This window comes from Balaenoptera ricei, chromosome 19 (genome assembly GCF_028023285.1).
Source record: "Balaenoptera ricei isolate mBalRic1 chromosome 19, mBalRic1.hap2, whole genome shotgun sequence".
NCBI lineage: Eukaryota > Metazoa > Chordata > Mammalia > Artiodactyla > Balaenopteridae > Balaenoptera > Balaenoptera ricei.
This window is the reverse complement of record NC_082657.1, coordinates 51,533,085-51,545,873: the sequence shown is the minus strand read 5'-3', so window position 1 is coordinate 51,545,873 and position 12,789 is coordinate 51,533,085. Positions and strand designations below refer to the sequence as shown.

The 12,789-nt window shown below is 51.6% G+C and overlaps 1 protein-coding gene across 2 annotated transcripts; it reads left to right on the top strand.

Moving 5' to 3' along the window:
- Positions 1-132: 132 nt before the first annotated feature.
- LOC132353193 (chymotrypsinogen B) lies at positions 133-12,214 on the top strand. 2 transcript variants are annotated; one of them, XM_059904197.1, is made up of 7 exons: positions 133-380; positions 9,633-9,736; positions 9,859-9,938; positions 10,041-10,119; positions 10,376-10,556; positions 11,438-11,571; positions 12,042-12,214. In XM_059904197.1, the coding sequence occupies exons 1-7, from the start codon at positions 290-292 to the stop codon at positions 12,201-12,203; spliced, it is 831 nt and encodes a 276-aa protein (XP_059760180.1). In that variant the 5' UTR covers positions 133-289; the 3' UTR covers positions 12,204-12,214. The 2 variants fall into 2 exon arrangements, with proteins under 2 accessions (XP_059760180.1, XP_059760181.1); XM_059904198.1 differs by lacking the exon at positions 133-380 and adding an exon at positions 7,786-7,837.
- Positions 12,215-12,789: the final 575 nt, after the last annotated feature.

Here is a 12,789-nt window from a genome sequence, read left to right as displayed (position 1 = left end):
CCCTCCCTTTAGAAGGCCCACCGCCCTTCCGTCCCCGGCCCTGGCCGTGAGCGCCTCCTTGTAGGCAGCAGTTCAGCCTTGACTATGACTGGCCAGCGGCAAAGCAGGCATCAATCAGAGGCCATGGATGAGTCGATGGATCTCTGGACCCAGAAGTTGTTTAGCCAATCAGGTTTACAGTAAAGAACATTTTCCTGGGTTCACTTTGTCGCTGATACTTTTCTCGCCCATCCTCGGGTTTGGAACCCTGCCTCATCTCTAGAATCCTGGAGCCCAGCCATCTCTGCTCATGCAAACTCCCAGGGAGAAGGTACAGCCTTGTTCGCGGGTTGTCTGCCACGTCAGAAAACCTTCACTCTGCACCTGTTACCTCGTTGCAGGTATGTGGCGTCTAGTGTGTTTAATGGGCAGTGCTGAAAGCAGCCCACGAACAGGTGTAGCTCAAAGAAAGTCACTCAGGAGATGACCCAATGCACGGGGACCCTCATGGGGGCGGCTCTCTCCCAGGCAGCCTGGGTTTGGGGAAAGAGCTTTGCTGGGGGCAGGGGGCCCTAATCCAATCCCTGCCCAGCCACCTCCTGGGATTTGGCCTTGGGGGTGGTGTTGTGTTAGGGTTCCAGGTCCTGACTGGGCGGCGGGACAGTGCGCATGCGTCCCTCCAGGACCCGCATCTCTGAGACTGCCATCTTCCTCGAGGCAGGAACTCAGAAGTCAGTTTTCTTAGATGAAGGAGCTACTCCTCTTGAAGTCGTGCCACTGAGGGGGTCAAATCCCAACCCTCTGTTTTACTAAAAATAAGATATATTGAAGTATAATTTACACATGGTGAAATGCACAGATCTTAAGTGAAGAGACGGATACATTTTGACATATACATACCATAGTGTAACAAACGCCACAACCAAGATATAAAATATTATCACCCCCACCATACAGTATGCTGTCTTTGTGTCTGGATTCTTTCACTCCACCAAATGGTTTTGCGATTCACTTGTGTTCCTGTGTGTATCAGCAGTGTGTTCCTTCTTATTGCTGAGTGGTGTTTCACTTCATAAGCACACCACACTTTATGCACCCATTCTCCGGCTAGGACATTTGGGCTGTTACCCCTCCCCCACCCCACTCCCTTTTTGCTCCTTGTAATGAAGTGATTCTCAGCCCTAAACATAGGCAGGCAAGAAATGTAGGTTTCTTTATTTTTCTATTAGAGAATGAAATTTGAATTTCGATCCTGTATTCTGCCATGAGTCTCACTGGAGAGTCTTAACAAAGAGACTGTTTCTAAAGGTGTGGCCAGGGCTTAGGGAAACCATAAGGAGGTGCAGGTCAGCTTAGGGCTAGGGTCAGTGGGCCTGGAAACGCAAGAGTGGTTACCCGGCCCCTGGGGAGGGCGATATGCAAGGGGGAGGCCGCCAACAGGAGCTTGGCCTTTGTGGAAATCAGTGAAGACCACCCAAATGAGAACGAGTAGAGGCTGTTTATTCAGAGCTTGCTATAGCCTGGGAGTCAGGCAGCATCACTTGCAGCATCGCTTTTCCATTCCCACCAGTAATGTATGAGGATTCCAGTTTCTCCACAACCTTGCCAAAACTTATTTTCCATTAAAAAAATTATAGGTGTGAAGGGATATCTCACTGTTTTTTTTTCAATTTTCAAAATTGTGCTAAAATACATAAAATATAAAATTTACCATCTTAATCGTTTTTAAGTGGACAGCTCGGAATGTACTAAGTGCATTCATATTGTTGTGCAACCATCACCACCATCCATCTCCAGAACTCTTTTTTAATTGAAGTTCAGTTGATGTACAATATTGTATGTTACAGGTGTACAATATAGTGATTCACAATTTTTAAAGGTTATACTCCATTTATAGTTATTGTAAAATATTGGTTGTATTTCTCATGTTGTACAATGTGTCCTTGTAGCTTTTTTGTTTCCTCCCCACCCCCACCACGGCATGGGGGGAGGGTCTTAGTTCCCCTGACTAAGGATTGAACCTGTGCCCCCTGCACAGGGGAGCGAGGAGTCTTAACCACTGGACCACCAGGGAAATCCCCCATGGAACTTATTTTATACATAATAGTTTGTACCTCTTAATCCTCTACCCCTATATTGCCCCTCCCCCCAGAACTCTTCTCATCTTGCAAAACTGAAACTCTATATCCATTAATCTATAACTCTCCTACCCCCAGCCCCAGGCAACTAGCGTTGAATTGACTATCCTCAGTACCTGGTATAAGTGGGACCATACAGTATTTGTCTTTTTGTGATTAGCTTATTTCACTTGGCATAATGTCCTCCAGGTTCATCCATGATGTAGCATATGTCAGAATTTTCTTCCTTTTTGGGTCTGAATAATACTCCATTGTTTATATATATACCACATTTGGTTTATTCATTCATTGGTCAATGGATACTTGGGTTGCTTCCTCATTTTAGCTACTGTAAATAATATTGCTATAAATATGGGTGTACAAATATCTTTTTTTAATATTTATTTTTTTAAGTGAAGTAGACTTGATTTACAATGTTGTGTTAATTCTGCTGTACAGCAAAGCGACTCAGTTATACACATATGTACAGTCTTTTTAAAAAATAAATAAATAATTAATTAATTTATGGCCGTGTTGGGTCTTCGTTGCTGCACACGGACTTTCTCTAGTTGTGGTGAGCTGTGGCTGCTCTTTGTTGCGGTCCGTGGGCTTCTCATTGTGGTGGCTTCTCTTGTTGCAGAGCATGGGCTCTAGGCGCGCGGGCTTCAGTAGTTGTGGCACGCAGGCTCAGTAGCTGTGGCTCGTGGGCTCTATAGCGCAGGCTCAGTAGTTGTGGCACACGGGCTTAGTTGCTCCACGGCATGTGGGATCTTCCCGGACCACGGCTCTAACCCATGCCCCCTGCACTGGCAGGCGGATTCTTAACCACTGTGCCACCAGGGAAATCCCTATACATTCTTTTTTTATATTCTTTCCATTATGGTTTATCCCAGGATATTGAATATAGTTCCCTGTGTTATACAGTAGGACCTTGTTGTTTATCCATTCTATATGTAATAGTTTGCATTTACTAACCCCAAACTCCCACTCCATCCCTACCCCCTCCCCCTCCCCCTCCCCCTTGGCGACCACAAGTCTGTTCTCTATGTCTGTGAGTCTGCTTCTGTTTTGTAGATAGGTTCATTTGCGGCATATTTTAGATTCCACGTATAAGTGATAGCATATGGTAGTTATTTGTCTTTTTCTTTCTGACTTATTTCACTTAGTATGATAATCTCTAGCTGCATCCATGTTGCTGCAAATGGCATTATTTTGTTCTTTTTTATGGCTGAGTAATATTCCATTGTGTATATGTACCACATCTTCTTTACCCATTCATCTGTCAGTGGACATTTAGGTTGTTTCCATGTCTTGGCTATTGTGAATAGTGCTGCTATAAACATAGAGGTGCATATATTGTTTTGAATTATAGTTTTGTCCGGATATATGCCCAGGAGTGGGATTGCTGGATCATATGGAAATTCTATCTTTAGTTTTCTGAGGAACCTCCATACTGTTTTTCATAGTGGCTGCACCAATTTACATTCTCACCAACAGTGTAGGAGGGTTCCCTTTTCTCTACACCCTCTCCAGCATTTGTTATTTGTAGACTTTTTAATGATGGCCTTTCTGACCAGTGTGAGGTGGTACCTCATTGTAGTTTTGACTTGCATTTCTCTAATAATTATCGATGTTGTGCATCTTTTCATATGCCTATTGGCCATGTGGATGTCTTCTTTGGAGAAATGTCTCCCCCCAGCCCCAGGCAACTAGCACTGAATTTGGCTATTCTAAGTACCTGATGTAAGTGGGATCATACAGTATTTGTTTTTTTGTGATTAGCTTATTTCACTTGGCATAATGTCCTCCAGGTTCATCCATGATGTAGTATATGTCAGAATTTTCTTTCTTTTTGGGTCTGAATAATATTCCATTGTGTGTGTGTGTGTGTGTGTATATATATATATATATATATATATATATATATATATACACCACATTTTGTTTATTCATTCTTCAGTCAATGGACACTTGGGTTGCTTCCATGTTTTAGCTACTGTAAATAGTGTTGCTATGAACATGGGGGTACAAATATCATTTTGAGACCCTGCTTTTAATTCTTTTGAATATATACTCAGAAGTGGAATTGTGGGATCATACGGTAAATCTATTTTTAATTTTTTGAGGAATTACCGTATTGTTTTCCACAGTGGCTGCACCATTTTACATTCTCATCAACAGTGCACAAGTGTTCCAATATCTCCACATCCTCTCCAGTTCTTATTAATTTCTGTTTTTTTTTTGTTGTTTATATTAACCAAACTAATGAGTGTGAAGTGATACCTCGCTGTGGTTTTGATTTGCATTTCCCTAAAGACTGGTGACTTTGATCACTTTTTTATGTGCTCATTGGCCATCTGTGTGACTCCTCAATATTTATGATCACCACTGATGCTGTAGGAACTTAGTGCCCCAGCCATGTGACCGCCAGGGCCTGTTTCCACCTGCATTTCAGCCTCTGCCGCCTCCCATGTTAATTTGAGTGATTGTGATGCCACTGCGTGCCATGGGCCACCAGGTCTCATCTTCCCCGGCAAAGTTGTCCATGGACCGCTCCAGTGGGTGAGCTAACCAATCCCAGAATCCCATGTTCAGTGGTCCTCGGGCCACAGTTACTGTATCAGTCATGGTCGTGCCTGAGAAAAGGTGGCACGTTCAAACTGGGTTATTTGAGGAAAGTTTGAATAAAGGGAATTTTTACAAAGGTGTGGGCAGGGTTTAGGGAACCAACAAAGGATAGTGAGGTGCACAGGGTTCTAGCAACAATGGGGACACACCTAGAGCTGAAGGGACACGGCGGGAGCAGTTGTGGAACCCAGCAAGGGTGGCTGTGCAGACAGGGCCACCTGAGATGAGCCGAGCCGTCCGTGGCCTCTGCGGAGGGAGACAGCCAGCCCACGGCAGCCTCCCAGGGAGGGAGCCCAGAGAAGAAATACCCGACTTCTCTCTCCTGCCCCGTCTCCGGCTCTGACCCCAACAGGAAGCCTGAGAGCCTGGGAAGCTGTTCTGCAGTCTCGTCCCTGAGGGTCAGTCTTGCTGGAGGCCAGCAAGGTGGAGAAGGATGGAGAGTGGATCTGAAGGGGAAAACGGAAGACATCCACAGCCATTCTTACAGCTATTCTGTATCACTTAAGATGCTGTTTGTAATAGAACACGTGGCTAACAGTGGCTAAACAACAGTGGTTTGCTTTTCTCACACGGCAGGGATCTGGAGGTGCGCAGTTGTAGGCTTTCGCGCAGCACCGGGCGATGGTGTGGTTCTGGTCAGGGTCTTTCTTCTCTGGTCTCAAGATGGCGGCCAAGGCGCCAAGCACCACATCCCCTCAGGACTCAGCCAAAGTGCAGGAGGAGAAGCGCTGGCTTTCTCCTCACCTCTTTGCCTCCACGGGATTATGTTCATCAGAGCTCTCCCCCCACTTGCCCCCAGAGCTGGGGTGGGGTGACCCTCCAGGGGAACCCTCCACGAGGACAAGAAGGGGGAGATGGCTTTAGGTGAGTGGCAAAGGCTGTCCCTCCTTGTGACAGGACGGTCACCCTGCTCCCAGGGAGTACTCACCTCGTGGTCTGGTTTGAATGAGGGGATGGGTGGGGCAAAAAGGAATCATTCAAAGTAAAAAACACACCAGCAAATGTGCACCAATCTCTGTGGGCCAGGGAAACGCTCCCTTCCCTGTGATATACCCTCCAAGGCCATATCCCTCCTGTACTCTACTCGCCCAGAGTTTACTTTCCCAACAGACCTCAAGAGCCAGTGACCTCAGGCTGCTTCCGTTTTCTGCTCTGGAAAAGTCCCCGAGGCAAGGAAAATACAAATGTCTTTGCTACCTGCTTGGAATGAGTGAAGGAAAAACAAAACAAAACAGCAAATGTTAATATTTACATAAATTACCTTGGCCTGGAATTCAATATGGATTCCTTATGCTCAAAGCCAGGGCTGACATCCCTGGCCTGAATCCAGTCTGTTAAAATATCAAAAAGCTTCAGACCCAGTTACCAAGCAGCTGCTGGCCCCAGTCTGTTTGCCCCCTGAAATGTGGCTGTCTCCGCCCTCCCCCAGAGAACAGGGCTCAGGGCCTCCATGGGCCAGTCCCTGCCGAAGCCACTGTTCTCCCTGGTCAGAGCGTCTGCTCACCAGCGGTTAAATACTTTGAACATCCCCCTGCAGAGAACGCATGACTCTAAAACAAAACTAAATTTACAACTCAAAAACAAAACTAAAGTTACAACTCAGAGACAAAACTTCAAAGCTAATCAAGTCCAAATCAAGTCCTGTGACACTGTCCTGCTTGCTCTGACCCACTTCTGCCTAGATGACCATGGCCCTGTGACCACAGAGCCCCGGAGGCCTTGGAAGTAGATGCAGTTCACCCAGTCAGCACATTTTCCTTCTCAAACTGGCTCAGCGGTGAGGCCCAGGCTGGATTGTCCAGAGCAGCAGCTTTCCGGACCCTCTCCAGGTTTCTCAGACTCGCTGTGTTCTTTTCTTGTTTGTTTCGTGTCTGTGTCTCTCACTGGGGTCTTGGACCCACGAGGGCAGGGGTGCCCTGTGCTCTGTTCCTGTGGGTGCTCTGGTGTCCAGATAGGCGCTGTCCCAGGGGAGAGAAGGAACTTGTGCCCATGGTGCTGAGAAGTCTTCTGGCCTCCACTTACGGCAAATGCATCACCGGTGTATTACCTACATCTGTCCTCTTATTGTTCTGTGACAATTAAAATCGTTTTTCTGTTTTCTCCATGTGTCATTTGATGGTGTGAAATCAAAGCCCCATTTTGTATGAAACTCAAGCGTTATGCAATGACCAGTTCCTTAAGTTGAGAATTATCACAGGAGAAGAGAATTCGGTTGAGCTCAGCGGCAGATAAGGGACAGCCAGTCAGCATATTTGCTAGCCTGTGACCCACCCACGGCCACCCATGGGGGCGATTCCTTCATGCCTACATGTGTCCTCATGCAGGCTCTGAAGCTGCTTGGTTGGGCTGGTTTCGAGGTGACCCTCTGGATGACACAGCATCTCTGTATGATACTGCACTTAAAAAAAAAAATTATTTATTTGCCGCGCCGCGAGGCATGTAGGATCACAGCGTGTGGGATCTTAGCCCCCCGACCAGGGATCGAACCCGTGCCCCCTGCAGTGGAAGCACGGAGTCCTAACCACTGGGCCGCCAGGGAAGTCCCATCCCGATACTGTACTTTTAGATGAGACTCACATTGAAAACCCTCTTCGCTGAGAACGCGAGGCCCCCAGTGATGACCAGCTGGGATTCTTTGGACCCCACGGTGGGATTGCCTGTACTGAGGAGCTGGGAATCCTCCCTGGTGCACTGGGAGTGGCAGAGCCCCCGGCCCTGCATTCTGGTTGCAGAGCTGGGCTATGCAGGGCCTGAGCTCCCAGCCTGGATGCTGGCCTGGCCCGCGGTGTCCTGGGGATGCCAGGCGTTACCAGGGTTCCTGGGTGACCTTGTGCCAGGGCAGCTGCCCTTTTCCCAGGGGCTAGATGTCCCCGGCCGAGAGCCAGTACAGGCTTCGAGGGGGGCTCGGTTCCCCCCCACCGGCCCCGCTTATCGCCCGAGGTTCCTGGGTAACAGGAGGGTGGCTCTCAGGCCTCTCTGGCTGGGCTGGGCCTGTGGGATCCCAGGGGAGGTAAAAGGAGCCGCTGGGGCAGGTGCCCCGTATCTCCCCGACTGCAGCAGCATGGCCTTTCTCTGGCTCCTCTCCTGCTTCGCCCTCGTGGGGGCCGCCTTCGGTGAGTGCTGGGGCTGGGAGCGCCAGCCAGGTCTGGGAGGGGGCTGAGGAGTAGTTCCCTGAGCCCCTAATGGCACCACAGCCAGGCCCCATCAGAGGCTTGATGGGCTCTGTCCGGAGCAACCTGGGGGCCTGGCCAAGAGGGAGGTCTGAGCCCCCTTCCCTGCTCCCTTGGGCCTCACACCCCGACAGGCAATCTAGCCTGCAGGGAGGAGAGGGGTCCTTCTGGAGCTTTCTGAGCCCTCACACCCTGCACTGGAAGGGTGGAAAAGGCCAGTCTGGGCTGCACTGAGATCTGAGGCCCCAGAAGTGGCTCAAGTTGGGGAGCTGTGGGCAGAGAAGGGTGTGGTAGCAGGAGCCCTCCTACGGCCTCCACCTGGGGTTTTTATTTACCGTCCTGGGCACTTGCTAAGCATTTCATTTTCTATTAAAAAAAGAAGAAGAAATAGTGAAAAATACAAAAAATATGACATCCATGTACCTTCCATTGGGATTTAGCAAATGTTATCTTTTTCCAGATTTGCTTCAGGTATTTCTTTTTAAAACATAAAACAGATGCGGCTGAAGTCCCCTCTCCTCCTCGGAAGGTGATCCCTATTCTGAGCTCACTGTGTATCATTTCTGTGTGGGATTTTACAAATTTACTACACATTCATAAATCCATAAACACAGTATAACATTTGTAAAAACTTAACATGAACTGTATTATCCGCTACATAAGGTTTATAACCTGCCTTTTCCCACCTGGGTAGTTTTAGATTTATCCCTGTTAATATGAAGACCCAGCTCGTTCACTTTAATCGCTGTAAAACACTCAGCTGTGTGAATACATCACAGCTGATATTCTAATCTTCTTGCTATTACAAAAAAGTGGATTATGTTGATGACATATGTTTTGCTGGTAACAACCTCCAGTGAGTGGCTGGTGCACACCCCTGTCCCCACGGGCAGGATGCCCGTCTGGGCATGCAGCAAGGCCTGCATGACCCCCGGGTGGCCTGGCTGGTCGTAAGGGCTGTACCTGCCCAACTTTCCTTACTGTGGCCAAATTGTAAAACCTGTATACAGGTGCCGAGAACTCACCTGGTCCTGACACAGCAAATGCGTCATGGACACATTAAGTACACCTGACTTTTCTCATTGTTTTGTGACAATTCAGGTCCTTTGTTTTCGGTTTCCTCAATGTGTCCTTTTACAGCGTGGAATCAAAGTCCCGTTTTATTAAATAATTAACTAAAACTTTATACAATGAAGAGTTCCTGAAATCTCTGGGAATAGAGAATTCAGTGTAAAACATACTCGCATCGGCTACCAGAATTCTGGGTTCCCCAGGGTCTGGGGTTATCAGATTTTAATTCCATACCCCCCAGGCCCCACCAATCTAATGGGTGAGCTTTGACTTGTGAGGTGAGATTGTTTGCTCCCCAGTTTACTGAGGAAAATGAGCATCAGGGATTCAGTGACGGGTCTGAGGCTTCACCGCAAGGAAGGGTGGGCCTCGGAGTCCAGGCAGGACAGTCCGATTACTCAGCCTGTTTTCTGCTCTTTCAGGCAGGGTGGCCCTGGGTGGGAGCAGCCCTGTTCCTCTGCATCCCTGGATGGGACACTGGGGTCAGCAGGCTGTATGTGGGGATCCTTGAGCCCACAGGTGGGAGGCACCAGGAGAAGTGTTTTGGAGGACGGGGGAGTGTGGCAGAGGGTCCTGAGTCAGCCTGGGCAGCTGAGCTACAAACCAGGGTTTCTGCAGACTGACTCCGGGTCTCAAACCTTCTTCCCCGTCCCGTCGCCCTCCTCAGGCTGCGGGGTCCCCGCCATCGACCCTGTGCTGAGCGGCCTGTCCAGGATCGTCAATGGGGAGGACGCTGTCCCCGGCTCCTGGCCCTGGCAGGTGTCCCTGCAGGTGAGGGGGGATTCTGCGCATGCGTGGGAGAATGCACTGGGATATCAGCCCAGCTGGGGGCTGCTGCCCAGATTGGTTTTGCTGGTGTCCGGGCGGGGCTGACCCTCCCCATCTTCCTCCAGGACAGCACCGGCTTCCACTTCTGCGGGGGCTCCCTCATCAGCGAGGACTGGGTGGTCACCGCCGCCCACTGCGGGGTCAAGTGAGGCCCCGGGCTCAGGGTTCTGCTTCGGGCTCCAGTCTGGGGTGGGGGAGGGGAGTAGGGTACATCCTCAGTCCTCAACCCCCCATGTGATTCCCCCAGAACCTCTGACCTGGTGGTGGCCGGGGAGTTTGACCAGGGCTCAGACGCCGAGAACATCCAGGTCCTGAAGATCGCCAAGGTACGCCCAGGCCCCGCTGGGCCGGCCCGGGATCCGCCGCGGGGCTGCAGGCAGGGGCAGGGGGATGAAGACCCTTCGGCCGCTTGAGAGACAGGAGCCAAGTGCAGATGAGGCCGGTCTCAGGAGTCTCATTCCGGGCTCCAATGGGTCTGTTTCCGCTGAATGGATCGCCAGGAAAGGAGCTGGTCTCCTTGAAACCTGCAGATCCCCGACTTAACCCAGGGCCTCACCTCGTCTTTCTGGGCCCCACCCGCAGGTTTTCAAGAACCCCAAGTTCAACATGCTCACCGTCCGTAACGACATCACCCTGCTGAAGCTGGCCACGCCCGCGCGCTTCTCCGAGACCGTGTCCGCCGTGTGCCTGCCCAGCGCCAACGATGACTTCCCCGCCGGGATGTTGTGCGTCACCACGGGCTGGGGCAAGACCCGGTACAACGGTGAGTGGGCCGTGGCCTTTCCACCCACGAGGCGTGTCCGGGGTAGGGGCTGCCTGAGCCGCAGGAGTCTCCAGGTGGGACAGGTATGGCTCTTTTTAAAATGTTTTGGTCTAAATTCCTATACAGTCATCAATATTTCCATTTCTTTATTTAAAACCCTCTTAATGAAAACCCTACCAGACATGAATAAAAATGAGGGTTAGTAATATATATGTAAACAGTTTCTGAAGAAACACCTAAGTACCAGCAAGTCTCGCCCCGTCTCACCTGCAAGGAGATGGACAGCCCGGATTTCCCTCCAGACTGAGGAGGGCGGTGCGTCCAGCGGCCCTGAAGTCTGGGCCCGGAGTCCAATGTCCTGGTCGGGTTCGGGCCTGAGCGCCCAGGTGCCCCCCCTCCGCAGGTTCTTCCTCGGCATCCTGAGTTCTTCTGCCCCGGCCACGGCCCACCGGCTGGTCCCATAACAGAACAGAAGCAGCCGGGAAAGGGCAGCAGGAGGGAAGTGCTCCCTCGGGGGTCCCCTCCAGTGTCCCCAGTCAGAAGGACGTCCATCCCCTTCCCTGGGGAGGAAGGCCGGCCCCTCCGCCCACACACAGTGGCCGGCAGGGCCCAGAGCACACGGGGCTCCGAGGCAGGACTTGTTGCAACAACTGCTGGAAGCACAGTCCCCGCTGCCTGGTGTGGAATCGCAGAGGAGCCGCGTCCCAGACTCTTTGAAGGTGTCAGGGAAGGCTCGAAGCTCGGTGTCCACGATCATCGTGACGGAGGAAGACGAGCACCGTGCAGGGGGAGGGCAGGGCTCAGGCGGCCCCTCGTCTCTTCTCCCCAGGGGCGGGCTGGTGGGATGAGGGGCCCTGACCCCATGCCCTCTGTCCTTGCAGCTCCCAAGACCCCTGACAAGCTGCAGCAGGCGACCCTGCCCCTTCTGTCCAACGCCGACTGCAGGAGGTACTGGGGCAACAAGATCACCGACGTGATGATCTGTGCGGGCGCCAGCGGCGTCTCCTCCTGCATGGTACGGCCTGGCTCCGCCACCCTGCCCGCCCTCACTGACCGTGCCTCCCCTGGCCAGGCCAGGAGGCCCACTCCTCTCTGCCATGACCTGTCTAACTTCATGCCCTGCCCAGTGCCCCAGTGAAGGGCTGGACCAGCCCTATCAGATGCCCCTGGTGAGGTCCGGCTCTGGCCAGGTGTGGTGTGGGGCTTCCCAGGGGTATTTAATCTCACACCAACCCCACGAGCTGGACGCTTCAGCCTATTTCACAGATGATGAGGAGGCTGAGAGGATAAGCCACCTGCCCCAGGCCCTCCAGGAGTAGGTGGCCGAGCTGGGGCTGCCATTTGAGCAGATCTGAGTCTCTTGTGCACAACCACTGGGTCCCCACTTGTGCTTTGTCTGCACCCCCTGGACTTGCCAGGTCCGGGCACACCAGGGCCCTGGTACTCCCTTTCAGGCTTGAACACAAGTCCTATCTCCTCCTGCAGGGTGACTCTGGTGGCCCCCTGGTCTGCCAGAAGGATGGAGCCTGGACCCTGGTGGGCATCGTGTCCTGGGGCAGTGGCACCTGTTCCACATCAACTCCTGCTGTGTACGCCCGTGTTACTGCACTCATCCCCTGGGTGCAAAAGATCCTGGCCGCCAACTGAGCCCAGGGCTCCTGCCATCCCAACCCTGAGAGTCCCCAATAAAAGTATCTGTCTGCACATGTCTCCCTGTGTGGCCTGGGTGACGTGGGGCTGCAGTGGTCCCCATCACCCACCAAGGGGAGGTGTTCCTGCTCCCTTTCCAGGCCGCCAGCACCCCAGCAAACCCCCTCTCAGGAAGCTGAGTCTTTGTATCTCATCCTCCCTGCTCAGGACTCCATCCTGGAGTAGAACCCAGGGACTAATTGCTGGAGCCAGCTTGGCCCATGGAGCTTTCTGGAAGGCAGGAGTCTCGGCCAGGCTGTGCAGTCCCCGGAGATGGGCATTGGGAAGGCAGGGTGGGACTGTGGAGATGGTCTTTCTATCCTCCTTGGTTCTTCACCTGCACATTTCTGCAAGACCCGTTTATCCCGATGATTCCTGTACTCTCTGTCATAGATGGGCCTGGAGCAGGCATCTATTGCCCACAAAGCACTGGGTTTAGGGGAGAAGCAGACAGAATTACGACAGTTCATTTCCCATTTTATCCTCCCACAGCCAGACCTGTAGCCTCCACCATCAGTCACAGCACCACACGTCGGTCATACAC